At 35.2% G+C, this 16,026-nt stretch overlaps 1 protein-coding gene across 1 annotated transcript; it reads left to right on the top strand.

Annotated features, from left to right (window-relative positions):
• The first annotated feature begins 1,752 nt into the window (after positions 1-1,752).
• LOC131978360 (E3 ubiquitin-protein ligase RNF126-like) lies at positions 1,753-13,186 on the top strand. Its single transcript, XM_059341977.1, has 9 exons — positions 1,753-1,861; positions 5,731-5,789; positions 6,931-6,991; positions 8,443-8,678; positions 9,982-10,050; positions 10,152-10,221; positions 10,334-10,427; positions 11,366-11,481; positions 12,108-13,186. Exons 1-9 carry the CDS (start codon positions 1,787-1,789, stop codon positions 12,285-12,287), a joined length of 960 nt encoding a protein of 319 aa, XP_059197960.1. The 5' UTR covers positions 1,753-1,786; the 3' UTR covers positions 12,288-13,186.
• Positions 13,187-16,026: the final 2,840 nt, after the last annotated feature.

Here is a 16,026-nt window from a genome sequence, read left to right as displayed (position 1 = left end):
ACATCGGGTAAACAGACAAACATATATATATGTTTGTCTGTTTACCCGATGTTTTTGTTATTTACTTTGTGAATATATACCTTGAAAAAAAGGGGGGGAAAAAATGCAAGGTACAATATTGTAAAAAAAACACGAAATGACTCATTATGTTTGTGAAAGTAAGAAGCCTTGCAATAAAGTATTTTTTTAAAAAGCCAACGCTGTCTTAAAGGGCTATATAAATAAAGTTAATTTGATTTGATTTGACTATGCCAATAGCCATCCTTTGTTACATCTTTTTTGAGTGAGATGATCAATAAATGTCATATGTTACACTTTTGAAAAAAAGGCGATTATTTTAACAGGGTGACGATATTTTATATGACACAGGGCAGTCATTTCTTTCTCATTTTTTTTTTTTTTTTTTTAAATAAACTTTATTAAGGCAGTTGGGTGGGGTGTAATACAAAAAAATACATCAGAACGTCGCCAGGGGGTTTCAATAAATCATAAAGAGGTTGTCATACAAAAATATTATAAAAATTACAGATATTCAGAGTTTTAGCAGCTTTCAAATTAGTAGAGTCTTTAATAGAATTAATATACTGCTTGGTTTCACTTATAAATATAGAAAAGAGGGGATTTTTTTTTGTGTATCGAGATTTATGTATGTGATATTTTGCCAATAGTATAATTAGATTTATAATGTAATATTGATTTTTTTTTTGTGTATGGGAAGTCAGTGAAACCAAACAGTATATTTTCAAAACAAAGGGACAAATTAGGTTCAATTGAAAAAAAAAGGAAGTTACAAATATCTTTCCAGAACTTAGACGAAAAAGGGCAAGACCAAAATAAATGAAAAAAAAATACTTTCAGGGTTCCCTTCACAAAAAAAGCAATTCAAATCTAAATCTTTTTTAAAACGTTGAAGAAACATTTTAGTGGGGTAGATTCTGTGAATTATTTTAAAAGAAATTTCTTTGATCTTATTGTTGACTATATTGTCAGATATATTCAAAGACAGAACAGTAACAGATTAACAAGAAACACAGTGCAAGGAAACTGCAGAATTCAACACCGTAGAACCACTTTTGGACAGTCAGCTTTCTCAATTAAAGGCTGTAAAATCTGGAATACATTACCAACTGAAATAAAATCAATAACTAATCCTGAAACATTCACAAAAAACATTAAGTGTTGGCTCAAAGCAAACCAGAGCTGTACCCATTCTTAAAGTCTTATAGTCTTAAGTAGTTTTTTTTCTTTTCTTTTTTCTTTTTCTTTCTTTTTCTCTGTTATTTCTTTCTTTTCTCCTTTATTGTTGTATAGATTTATGATGATTTTAAACTCTAAGCTATATTTATACAGGGTTTATTTTATTTTATATATATATATTTTTTTTTTTCTTTTCTCAGGGTAAATGTATATTGTAATTGTTTGTAATTGTATTATATTTTGTAGATGGTGTAATTGTATATTGGATTTTTTTAGTATTGTGATTTTGTATGTAGTTGTAAAAGCCCAACTAGGGACAGGAGTTGAAAATTAGCTGAAGCTATATCTCTGTATGCAGCACATCAGATGCATGTCCTGTATCTATGCTAACTGCATTGTCCCTATCAAATAAAATAAATTCAAATTCAAATATATTTTGCTGGCAAATTCCAAATCTTCTCCCAATTAAGGTTATCAATAAAATATTTATTTCTCCTGGTCGCCGTATTTTCTAGCAGGTTAACATTTTTGACCCTTCCGGGGCTCCGTAGCTCGTCCTTCCGCCTCCCTGCTTGTTTAGTGGTTAAAGATGGCGGAAGCTCCTCCATGGCCCAGCCGGTTCTTCTGTCACAGATGCTCCGCAGAGATTAGTCCTCGGCTTCCCGTAAGTACAGTACAAAAAAAGTGAAGAGAGACACAGTTGGACTAATGAAAAACACAGTGGTGTTGTTGTAACTTTAGTAGAAATCATAGTAGCAGCGGGGCCAACAGTTAGCATGCTAACAGTGTTAGCTTGCTGCTACGAGGTCCCGTTTAGCTTGCTAGCCCAGTGTTAGCTAGCCTGTTAGCTAGCCTGTTAGCTAGCCTGTTATCCAAGTGCTGGATCTATCAGCAAAAACAACATGAACTGCGTAGTCAGTACACACATAACACTGCTACGTATCTTGCGGTATTTATAGCAACATTTTGGCTGGATCGTTGTTTTATTTCTGTGGGTTTTACGGGATATGTTAGCCTAGCTGTTAGCCGTTAGCTAGCAGTTACTGTTAACTGAAACACTGATCGCGTCTAATTTTCGACTTCAGGTGTTTCTTTCATTATTGAAGCACATTGAACACTAGTCTGACTTTGTGTACTAATCACTCATGTGAATGATCCGGCTGCAACAAAGCCACTACGTCCTTTTCTTGTTTTTCCCATTCAGTGAAGCACATAAGTGGCATACCTGTCACAGGCTAGAATGATCTGTCATAGAGCAGTAAATGCGCCCTTCACAATGTAAAAGATCAGCCATATGTTTCTGTAGAGTGCTGGTAATGACCTGTGGTCGCACCAACACCTCATATACCTGTGAAACCGCTGTTTTATTGTTCAGTACAGCCAGAGTGTAAATCATATCGACCAGAGGAAGTACAGCAGATTAACACAGTGTTTCTGTCAGGATCAAAATCAATCAAATATCAAAATTACTTTATGTATCCCCCAGGGGAAATTCAGTTAGTCTGGTAGAATTTATGTTAGAATGAGACAGCCTGATGTCTGTAGGAGTGAAGGATCTTTTGAATCTCTCCGTCCTGCAACAGAGAGAGAGGAGCCATCCACTACTGTTTTTTTGGTCCATAAAGGTTTTGTGTAGCGGACGATCTGGTATTTCAGGATGGCCTGGAACATCTTGACAGGCATCTTTCCACCACCTCCTCCAGTGTCTCCAACCTGGCTCCAACCACAGAACCAGCTCTTTAGACCAGAACCAGCTCTTTAGACCAGAACCAGCTCTTTAGACCAGAACCAGCTCTTTTGACCAGTCTGTCCAACCGCCTTGCTGCCTGATGCTGCCTCCCCAGCAGACTGCAGCATAAAACAACACACTACCACCACAGACCGATAAAACATCTGCAGCATCTTACTACAGATGTCCAGAGATCTGAGTTTCCTTAAGAAAAAGAGACGTCTCTGCCCCTTTTTGTAGAGAGTGTCAGTGTTTAGGGAGGGACCAGTCCAACTTATTATCCAGGTATACACCTACAGTTGAAACCAGAAGTTTACATACACTATATAAAAAGACACATATGCTTTTTTTCTGACTGTCTGACATGAAATCAGACAATCACTTTTCCTGTTTTAGGTCCGTTAGGATTACCAAAATTATTTCTATTTGCTAAATGCCAGAATAATGAGAGAAGGATTTTTTAAGACAATTTTTTATTACTTTCTTCAAAGTCAGAAGTTTACATACACTAACATTATTATGCATTGAAACAATTTGGGAAAGCCCAGATGATGCTGTCATGTCTTTGGAAGCTTCTGATAGGTTCATTGACAACAATTTGAGTTAATGAGAGACACACCTGTGAATTTATTTTAAGGCACACCTGAAACACACTGCTTCTTTGTGTAACATCATGGGAAAGTCAAAAGAAATCAACCAAGATATCAGGGAGATAATTTTGGACTTGCACAAGTAAGAAAGGAAGAAAGTAATAAAAAATTGTCTTAAAAAATCCTTCTCTCATTATTCTGGCATTTAGCAAATAGAAATAATTTTGGTAATCCTAACGGACCTAAAACAGGAAAAGTTATTGTCTGATTTCATGTCAGACAGTGAGAAAAAAAGCATATGTCTTTTTATATAGTGTATGTAAACTTCTGGTTTCAACTGTAGATACTTATAACTTGGTGTAAAACCAACAACACATAAATGAAACACAAGGACAAAAATACCTGTATATCCACACACAAGATGCAAAAAGTATGTAAGGTTACTAGGTTGTGTGTTGAATGTTGGGTTGCTTTTTTATCATTCTGACAGCCTGGAGGACGAAGCTGTAGTTATTTTGGTTCTGTTGGGCTTCACCTGGAGGCTGAACTCTGTGCCTCTAGACCAGCTGTTCTCAACCTTGGGGTCGGGACCCCAATTGGGGTCGCGAGATGATTTCTGGGGGTCGCCAAATCATTTTAGAAGTCAGCTCTGTCTCTGTCTTTTTTTGGTCATTTTGTGTTGTTTTTTTTGGTCGTTTTGTGTCTTTTTTGGTCATTTTGTGTCTTTTTTGGTCATTTTGTGTCATTTTTTGGTCATTTTGTGGTCAATTTGTGTCTTTTTTGGTCATTTTGTGTCTTTTTTTGGTCACATTGTCTTTTTTTGGCCATTTTGTGTCTTTTTTTGGTCATTTTGTGTCTTTTTTGGACATTTTGTTTCTTTTTTGGGTGATCTGAACTGTGTGTGTGAGATTCTCTTCAGTGAGCGGGGGTCGCGGACGACATGCATGTTAAATTGGGGGTCGCGACTCAAAAAGGTTGAGAACTACTGGTATAGACTACAGGTCCCTTATCAAAGAGTGACACAGCTGGCTAGGCTCGTGTCCCAACAGATGGTGGTGATGATGGGAAGGCCTCCTCAGATTGTTGGTGTTTCTGGAGTGTGTGCTGGAAGATATTTAGTGTTTTATTTGCTACAACAAATGGGGACAATTGTAGGTCGTTTGACAGACATTCTTTTTTTCAGACCTCCAAACACTTTACGCTGCTTTTCTTTGCTATTAGAGGTTAGAGCGAGGTTTAGTCTTATGACAAGGATTACAATCTTCTGTCTTCTTTATCTCACTGTCCAGCCAGGCCAACAGTAGACTTGTGTTGTCTCATTTGCAAGTTACTCTTGCCACACACACACACACAGACACATTACTATGCTGTGGCTGTAGATTCCATGCAGGAATTAACTGTTTCTTGTAAAAGTCACTGGTTCAAATTTTTTAAAAATTAAATTAGATTAATTACTTTATTAATCCCGTGTTCTGCATTTAACCCATCCTTTTTTACACACAAATGAACACACCATACAAGGAGCAGTAGGTAGGTAGCAAGGTTATTATAGTTAACGAAAACTAACAAAATAACGAAAACTAAAATTGAAAAAACATTTTTGTTAACTGAAATAAAAATAAAAACGAGTTTTTAAAAAAACGATAACTAACTGAAACTGTATTGTGTGGTTACAAAACTAACTAAAATTAAAGTGAAAATGTCCTTAATTTTCGTCTTTGTCAACTTTTTTCATACATAATTCAGTGTTTCTATTTCAACATGCAGGAACACATGGTGAATATGTTTACTGAGACTGGGATGTTTACACTAGAACCAAAATACAAAACACCCAGAACTGTAAGAATTAATAACCTTATTGAGGCTGAGATGATAAACCAAAGGAAATAAAGGCACATACCCATTACAAAAAAATTAAAACTAAAACTAATAGAAACTAAACTAAAACTAAGCATTTTCAAAAAATAAAAACAAAACTAAAACTAGCAAACTCACTCTAAAAACTAACTAAAACTAAGTGAATTTGAAAACAAAAATTCACAACGAAAATAAAACTAAAACTAATGAAAAATCCAAAACTATTATAACCTTGGTAGGTAGCTGCATTTAGGTGCACCCTGGATGAATTGACACCTGATGCAACTTTAAGTAAAATAAATACTTGTTATGATGAGTCTAATGTGCTTGTTTTTACTTCCCTTTGTTTGTTTACAGGAGTACACATGTCCAAGATGTGATTCAGGTTTTATTGAGGAACTGCTGGAGGAGAGAAGGTTTGTATATATTGTATATTAAATTTACTTTCCTAATCAAGGAAGCATTTTTTATGACTGTTGTACTGTAAATATTAGAGAGTTATGGGGAGAATGCCACCATTTATTATGATAATGACATTATTCATTAAGACTTTGTAAAGGAAATTATTTTCTTTTTTTCTCTTTAAATCTGGGACTTATCTTAATGTTATGCCATCATTCCTAACAGTTTGTTACTCACCAATATACACTGAAGCCAAATTCCTTGTATCTGCCCACATACCTGGCTGATAAAGCTAATTCTGAACATACAGTAGTCGAGCTTAAAAACAACATACAAACATTTGCTTTACACCAGCAGCTGTGAGCAACACAAGCTTTGTTTCTGCCACAAATTCAATCAACATGACTCTGTCTTTGCCCCAAACATGCTTCTATACAATCGTTTATCACATAAATAATTCTATTCAAAGGTCAGCTTTAAAAATTAACTTTTGATTGCACTGTTAAATAAAGAATTTAGATTTTGTGTGTACTTGAATTAAATGTTGTTACTTATTGATGCCATTGTAAGGCTGTGTAGAGCAGAGTCTTTGCTTTTTATTTGGAGTTGCCCTTCAAAAAAAGGAAAAAATAACTTTGGGCACAACTCGACAAAGATTGCTATCATTTTCTTGGTCAACTCAGTGTTGTATTACTGTCCTTTTTCATTTATGTTTATGATATTTCAAGGATATAAAGTTAAAATTGGGATCACAACTTCTACATTTAACCCATTGAAGCCTGGAAAGCAGATACGTCGTTTTGCAGTATTTGTATAAGCTCTCAAATACCTTTTTGAATTTCATTTCTATCTACTACAGAGGCTGAAAAAGCTATTATTTAGTAGAAGAGTTGACACTTTTTTTTCCAGAATTTTTCCAGAATTTCCAGAAAATTAGAGGCTTATTTTAAAATCTCCCAGCGATTTTTCAGGCCTCAATGGGTTAATGTACAATTACAAAACAGAGGAGGTTAGAATAAGGAGAAGAAATCGGACACTGAAAATCATGATGTCATGAATGATGAAAACTATGATGCATGGTGGGAAAAAAAAAAAGAATTTCCTTTTAATATCATTGAGTCGAGACATAACTTGAACTACTTGTCCCCTGTTTAGTGCTGACAATGGCTCCATGTCCACCATCTCCAGCGGGCCCCCGAACCAGCAACCATTTGAGGTTTCTAACTTTTCTTTCTCTAATCTCCATCATTGTTGTTCATTGTTGTTCATTGCACCTTATTTGTTTCATAGCACCAACATTTTTATACTGTATATTCATATTTATTCTGCACTGGAATTCTATTCTACTCCTTCTTTAGACACTTTATATTTTATTGTATTTTTATTGTATTTTTATATTTTATTGCTTGAAGTATGCCTAGATTTTTCTTTTTATTTAATTGTCATTGTCTATGTGTGTAATGCTGCTGCTACACTGTAATTTCCCAGCTTGGGATAAATAAAGTTTATCTATCTATCTATCTATCTATCTATCTATCTATCTATCTATCTATCTATCTATCCATCTATCCATCTATCCATCTATCCATCTATCTATCTATCAACCTCTTGCTCTGTCTGGCCTACTACACTGCTGCATAATGTTGTCAGAATTTCCTAATAGTTTCCATTGGCATTTTTTTTTGCTGATCTAGTACTGAACATGATGGAAGTCACCTCAAGGTTTCCACTTCTGCTTTTGTAACAGACCACAATCTTGCTCTGTATAGCAGTTATTAGTAGTGTTATATTGAATGATTTGGCTCTTTTTAACTTGAGTAACATTGGTAGCCTAATATGTAGTCTATTTAAGTGCTGTGAGATAACTTTCTACTGAAAACTACTGGGGCTATGATGATGCCGTTAGCTCATTATATACACTGTAATAAATTATTCTGTAGTCATTTAATTTGCCTTAACCCATTGAAGCCTGGAAAGCGGATACGTCGTTTTGTAGTATTTGTATAAGCTCTCAAATACTTTTTGAATTTCATTTCTATCTGCTACAGAGGCTGAAAAATCTATTATTTGGTAGAAGTGTTGACACTTCTGTTGAATATCCAGAAAAACTTCAGGTTTTAGGGGCTGATTTTAAAATCGCCCAGAGGTTTTACAGGAAGTTTTAGGCGTCAATGGGTTAATATATTTGATAAAATGTATTAAATATAAACGCATCCTTGATTTTGAGGCAGTTGTTTAAGTAACTTTAATATAAAAATGTTTGAGATAGTATCTACTTAATTTCACCACATTAAATATAATCTTTATGTGTATGTAATTCTAAATCAAGAGAATTTTAAATGAATCCAACAATAGAATTAGTCTGTTTTTAATTGACAGGCACTTCCTGTTATTAAGTTATTAACTCAACTTGTAACTTCGATAGATTTAATTAATAATATCGCCTGCAATCTGTTGCCTCAATTTTATTGAGTAGATATTGTTTATCTTTTTTTTTTTTTACAGTGTAGGGGGTTTCTTAATGTCTGCATGTATTTCCATTTGTTTTAAATTTGACCTGACAGTTAACAAAACCCTTAATGCTTGAGTTGTGTTGTAGTGTCAGTAAATATTTAACAACATAACGGCCCCCAGGTAATTCTGTGTGTTGTCATCTGTTATTTGCAGAATGCGGACCAGCACTTGTTTACATTCCCTTCAGGCTACGGTCAGTTTGCCCTGGGGGTCTTTGACGACCGCTTCGACTTCGGGGCTGGACTGGGAACAGAGGATAACAGGGACGCTGAAAACAGGCGAGAAAGGGAAACGGCATCACGGCAACGATACGGCGCCAGGCAACCAAGAAGTCGTCACGGTTCAAGGCGACAAGCAGGGAGGCATGAGGGGGTTCCCACTCTAGAGGGGTAAGGAGGACAGACTGGGACTTTTAGGACCTCAGTCTTAACCCATTGAAGCCTGGAAAGCGGATACGTCGTTTTGTAGTATTTGTAAAAGCTCTCAAATACTTTTTGAATTTCATTTCTATCTGCTACAGAGGCTGAAAAATCTATTATTTAGTAGAAGCTTTGACACTTCTATTGAATTTCCAGAAAAACCTCTGGGCTTATTTTAAAATCGCCCAGAGGTTTTACAGGCGTTTTAGGCCTTAATGGGTTAAGTCAAGCATAAGTGGGACTAAAAAGTAGTTCTGATTTATTGATGTAGGGTTGTACCAGGTACTTATCCATAGTCAGTATATTACCTACAGTAGGTGTTCAGCACACCCCCAGTTTGGAGAAGCAGGCAGGAATTCTGAAAAAGGAGCTAAGCTTCGGATGGGGGAGGCAGAAACAGCTGTTTTAGCCTGCGGAACACAGGAGTTGCTGCCTTGATTGTGTAGTTTGTTTTTGTCATTGTGTGACTTTGGTTAATCTGAACACCAAACAAACACAATTGAGGCAGCGGTAGACCAGAAACTCCTGTGTTCCTAAATGATGTACACCACTGGTCAAAAGTTTTAGAACACACCAACTTTTCCAGAATTTAATTGAAAATGATGCAGTTTAATGTCTCAGTGTACTCTGAAATTAATGCACATTTGCAACATTTAAAATTCTTTATTGAGCATGATAGTGTTTTGAAAGTAAAAAAACGATTCAAAATCACATTTTATGTTGGACTAAAGGACTAAAAAAAGACACAAAATGACCAAAAAAGACACACAACGACCAAAAAAAGACACCAAAAGACACAAAATGACAAAAAAAAAGACACAAAATGACCAAAAAAAGACACAAAATGACTTACAAAGACATGAAAATAATTCAAAAATGGACAAAATAGCCCAAGACTCCATAGAGTTAAGTTGTTAACCCATTTCTTGTTCCCTGAAAAAGGCCTACTTGTATAATTCTGAAATGTACATTATTTTTCAGTTTTGGTTAAGCTTACCTTTTTTTATTTACCTCTGGCAGTTCACCACTTACCTTTGTACCCTTTCAAGCTGTTCATTTGACTTGAACTGCTTGAATTTCAATAAAAAACTGGAAAAATTGGGGTGTTCTAAAACTTTTGACCGGTAGTGTATGTCTTGTTTCTGCCTCCATCCATAATAGTACACTGCCTAGCTTCCATGCACTGTAGGTAATACACTGACTATGGATAAGTACCTCACTTAAAAAGATTCAAGCTGTTTTTTTTATCATAACTGTGTCTTCTCTTTTGTAGAATCATTCAGCAACTAGTGAATGGAATTATTGCACCCACTGCAATGCCAAATATTGGTGTTGGACCCTGGTAAGTGTCACAGCTATATTTAACCAGAAAACAAATTCTCAAAAAAGTGATTTCTAGATTCATCGTAACTACTCAAATGTTTGATTATTATTTCCTTAAAGGGGTGTTCTTCACTCAAATCCTATGGATTATGCCTGGGGTGCTAATGGACTAGACGCAATTATAACTCAGGTATTTGTTTAGAAAACGTCAAAGTTTTTACTGTTAAATTCAAAAAGAGGAGTACATTTTAGTAGTGCATTTCATTTAATTTATTTTCTATCTTTCTGTCTCTTGTCTGTAGTTATTAAACCAGTTTGAGAACACGGGACCTCCGCCTGCTGATAGGGATAAAATAAAAACACTTCCTACAGTTCAAGTTACAGAGGAGCATGTTGGTAAGTTACCATAATAATGTGCAATACAATATTTTATGGCTTTTTTTCTAAGTGTAATTTTAATGTAAGTATCCTTTTGCCAGATAAGCTGGCTTCATTGGGTTTAGGTTTTAAACATGAATCTCAGAGTCCTTAATCCTCCTCACTTGTCCGTCTGACTATTAACAACTATGTTTGTTTAAATCAGCTATTCTCAACCTAGGGGTCCCGACCCCAATTGGGGTCGCAAGGTGATTTCTGGGGGTCGCCAAATCATTTTGGAAGTCAGCTCTGTCTCCATTGTCTTAAAGTGTTCATGTGTTAATGTGTTTTAGTCTTTTTGGTCATTTTGTTTAGAGCAAATTTTGTGTCTTTTTAGGGCCGTTTTGTTTCCTTTTTTTGGTCATTTTATGTCCTTTTTTGGTCATTTTGTGCCTTTTTTGGTCATTTTGTGTCTTTTTTGGTCATTTTGTTTCCTTTTTTTTGTCATTTTATGTCCTTTTTTGTCATTTTGTGTCTTTTATGGTCATTTTGTTTCCTTTTTTTGGTCATTTTATGTCTTTTTTTTGTCATTTTGTGTCTTTTTTGGTCAATTTGTGTCTTTTGTGGTAATTTTTTGAAATTTTTTGGTCAATTTGATTCCTTTTTTGCTTAATTTTATGTAATCTTTGGTCATTTTGGTCAGAGAGATGTTTTAGTTGTTGTCTGCTTCATCATTGGTCCAAAATTCGTCGTATCAATTGAGTTTGTATGATCTGAACTGTGCGTGTGAGATTGTGTTCAGTGAGCGGGGGTCACAGACAACATGCATGTTAAATTGGGGGTCGCGACTCAAAAAGGTTGAGAACTACTGGTTTAAATAACAATAGTAGTTCATAGAGTAATGTCACCATTTGTAAACCTCTCTTGCAAAACCCACTTGACTTTTTATTTTTTATTTTACATGTTCTGTGTTTCAGCTTCAGGCCTGGAATGTCCTGTGTGTAAAGAAGATTACAGTGTTGGAGAAAATGTGAGGCAGCTCCCATGCAATCACATGTTTCACAATGATTGCATAGTCCCCTGGCTGGAACAGGTATTAAACATCACCTATTTAATGCTCCCCCCACTTAACTATTCATCATTTACTACAGGGGTGGCCAACCCGTGGCTCCAGAGCCTCATGTGGCTCTTTAGGCCGCCTGCAGGGGCTCCCCGTGGCTGAGACAAAAAAAATTATATACATATTTTTACATTAAAATGTTCATTTATCAATGGTGTAGACCAAAAGTTATTTGTATTCCTCAATTGTAAAATTGTATAGCCTTTTTACTGCATATTAAAAAAGTTTTGACATTTAAGTCAACTAAAATGTGCTTCATAGCTTAAGAAAGTCTCCGGACCGACGCCTTAACCTTTAAATTTTGCCAACTTTGAGTTTAGTTTTGAGTTCCCCTAGATAGACTAGTTTTCAAAATCATATTAATAAATGCTCAATATGACTATTAATAATGTTGGTAGGCTAATTTAGACTTATTAGGCTGTTTAATTTTCATTTTAGGCTCAATATAAGGTTTGTGGCTCCATTACGCGATTTTTTTGGCCAACAGTGGCTCTTTAGTTAGTAAAGGTTGCCCCCCCTGATTTACTATCTGAGGCTATGTAATGTGGAAACCATCAGCAGTGACACTTTGTCTTATTTTGACCACTCTCTGTCTCCAGCATGACACGTGTCCAGTGTGCAGGAAAAGCTTGAGTGGACAGAACACAGCAACCAACCCTCCAGAACTATCAGGGATGAACTTTACCTCCTCCTCTTCCTCCTCCTCGTCCTCTTCTTCTTCCTCTACCCCTCAGTCCTCAAGTTCGACCAGCAATGAGAACTCCACTGATAACTCCTAGAGGACCGTTTGTCCTTCTCACCCTACCAGCTGCTTCTAGCTCCTGGGCTGCTGTACTTCAGAGCGGTGACCTCCAGTCTCTCCCTGCTGGGGGGTGGAGACCAGGAGCACTCCAGCCTGATTCAGGGCTAAGTGATACATGAGGTCCATGTATTTCTGCTCGTCCTGTTGCTCCCACCTTCATCAGGGATGTGAACAAAGGAAGGGTGGAGCCCTGGATTGCAGCTTCTGTCAGGGAGGATGTGGAAGAAGAAGCATGGAAACTCTACGAGGAGCTGGATCTACCTGAATCACCTCATACAGGAACAGAAAACAAAGGAATCCAAAGGTAGAAGACTCGGGACAAAAAGACAGTCGCTGTTCTTTTTTTTTTTTTTTTTTTAAATCTCCGGACTTGTATGATTTTAAAATTACCCATTTTTGCCAATTAAGCAAAAAAGAGGTGTACAGTTATTCATTTTTATAAGTAGCCTTCATATCTCACAGATAAAATGACCCAAAGTACGCACTTAAGTTTCTTAAGTTTTAGAATAATACTACATTTGATTCCTTGTTTTCTCAAAACAAAATCTAATAGTTTATAAAAGTGATTTTATTGTCGAGATCCACTTACAGATACAGTTTGTTTGCACTTGAAATTATGCGTCAAATTGCAGTAATTTTGTGCTGTTTGGAAGATGATGTGCATAATCATTAATTACACACATAAGGATTTTATGTCATCTGCCTAAAACACTTAGAAACATTTTAGTGCATCTGTGCATTTTAACCTAAATTAAATATTTTCTAAAGTTGCCAGTTGAAAAATAATTGATTTGCAGTTTGATCATGTCCAAAAAAAAGAACTGATATGAAAATAAAAGCTTTTTGGGTGCTAGCACTCAAAATTCATGTAAAGCATTCTCTCTCTCTGTGTGTGTGTGTGTGTGTGTGTGTGTAATCTTTAAGCAACAGAAGTCATAAAATTAATTTAAAGACATCCTTTGTAAACCTGATGTTATTTCAATAACTATGCACAAATATGTGTATTTATACATAAACAACCACTTAGCCAACATTTCTTTGCTGCACTATATTTTGCTGTGGTTAGAAACTAAAAAGTGCAGTAAAAAAGAGTGTTTTTTCCAAAATGTGGTCTTTGATACAGCAAATAACCACTGAACAAAACAAAAAAAGTCACGTTTCTCTTAATACCAAATAAATAAAACCGTATGTTCAACACTTTTTTGGCAAACAGGGAAGTTACAAGCTGTGCTAGTTTTTGTTCCCCAGTCTAAATTATGTGTCCCTTTTATGACATCATGCGGCTCTTACAACAGCCAGAGAACAATAACGTCATTAGCAATCACTGCTGGAAGTTATTTCAATGCATAATACGGTTATGAGATTGTTTTGTACTTTCAAAGTAAATTCCTGATCCAAAGGCATGCAGATATTGAAAAAAAAATAGTCTGTTAAATCTTTCAATGGGTTCCTTGCCTGTTAAATCAATAAGCCAATAAATTTAGTTTCCTTTCATTGTTTAGCCATAGGGGTGTATTTCCTCTGCATTGTGCTTCTTTTCTCTCTGGGGTTTCGGTTCAATGGCCTTTAATCTAAGGGGATTGTTATGAACACAACATGTGTCTCCCTAGAGGAAGTCGAAAAGTTATTTTATGGCTGAATTTGACTTTACAATGTGAAAGCTGATTCATATGGACAGCTTATTGTTGCATTTTTGTGTGGTATTTGTACCTTTTAGCTATGCACTTTTAACATGGCAAAATGTTCTGATATTTAGTTACCACCGATTCGATGTTTAGAGATGTCGTTTTGAATTTAAAATGAGAAAAAACATTTGAAAATAGATTTTGAACAGGTTGGCTGCACTTGTGCGCCTTTCACAAGCATCAGCATGGCACATCTGGATTTGGGAATTATCTAACATGCTCATAAATTTACCCAGGCTTGCTCAAATTGATGGGGAACATCTGGGTAATAATATATACCACAGACCAAGTGAACCACATAGAACACATTTATGTTTTAAAAAAATACTACCCCTAAATGTCAAAGATATGTGATGTGACATATATATGTTACATTGGGCGTTTATGGTATTTATGTTTATGATATTTCTTATTTTTAAATGAATAAATTAGACACATTTTCTGCTTACAGAGACACAATTTTTCCTTTTTTTTAAGTAACAAAATAATAAAAAATCAATAATACATAAAACAAATAACCATTTGCCTTTTTGTTTTCATCTCCATAACATATATCATAATTGTGACCAGAATAGTGATGTTAGACAACTAATTCCATTTCAGATTTGTTTTAAAGTAACAAAATGATAATAAATCAATAATAAATAAATATAAATAACACTGCCTCATTGGACGGCTTCTCAACAAGCTACTGTAGCTGTAAAACACTGCAAAACACACTTATGTACTTAAGATAACATACATGAACATTACTAGAACATTTAAAATGTTTGTGACACCCATGTCACCGTGGGTTCTTATGGGTTAAGGATTAGTCTACATAGCCACAGATGGACTTTCATACTGTCTTTTGACTTGAGAACAGGTTTTTTTCAGGGGTTTGTCTTTTCGCCGCTCCCACTACAACCTTTAATTTGACATCTACCCCCACGGTAGAAAAGTTACCCAGCAACACCATAATGTCACCATATCACCACTGTATATTATTTGCTCCTATTTCCATTGTTTAATCTGTAATATTATGTATTTTACAAACTGCAGCTGTGATCCATATGTCCATTGGTCAATCTTCAACACAGTCCAGATTTGTGTAAATGGTGATCTGTGTATTATTGCTGATGAATTCCTTCGAGCCCAGTAAAATCCCTGATTTAAAGGTCTTTACTATTTGTATGCTAGATGTAGCTTGGACTGTATGTGATTATTTCACGACTTCATTACCAAATCAAATCAAATCAAATAGTCTTTATTGTCATTATATAGTTCACTATACAACGAAATTGAAAGTGCCACTGCATAAGGTGCATAGTTATGACAATCATAACACAAAAACAACATGAGTAAAAACATTTAAAAAATACCGAGCTAAACAAGGACAAAAACAAGGACATGTGATGTAATAAATAAGTATAAAAATAAATAAATGGCTACTTAAAATGCTATAATTTATACATGAGGTAAATTGAGTGTTTTGCACATATCAATTGTATTGCACATGTCCGTTTTATTGCACCTTTTAATTAATTTATCCTGTGTGGGTGTTGAGAGTTCTGACATGCTTTTTAGAGTCATCAATATCCTTTAAAAATACAACTCCCTTAAAACAACGCTCATCACTGTGGGGATAGCATAAATCACCACGTTGAAACGTTTTCAGTAAATATATTAAACTCAGTATTTGTTTTGCCAAATTACATTAAAATAAATACGTTTTAATGGCTAAAAGCTGAAACGAATAATGTAAATCAGAGCCGTTGGTGTGAGACTATTATCCATCTGTTCTGGAAATGTAAATATACCCGTAAACTGTGGCAAGATATTTGCAGATTTATTTTAGATAATATTACCAGTGACTTCAAGCTCCTCTTGCAAGATGTGCTTTTTGGCTTTAAAATTAGTAACATTTCAGTTGAAAAAGAATATTATTTAATTAATCTAATTATAATCCTTGCAAAGTTTTACATCCATAAATGTAAATTTGCCAAAGTGAAACCTTTTATTTTGTGTTTTTATGAAAGAACTGGAGATTTA

Source organism: Centropristis striata, chromosome 9 (genome assembly GCF_030273125.1).
Source record: "Centropristis striata isolate RG_2023a ecotype Rhode Island chromosome 9, C.striata_1.0, whole genome shotgun sequence".
Lineage (NCBI taxonomy): Eukaryota > Metazoa > Chordata > Actinopteri > Perciformes > Serranidae > Centropristis > Centropristis striata.
This window is presented reverse-complemented; position numbering and strand designations above follow the sequence as displayed.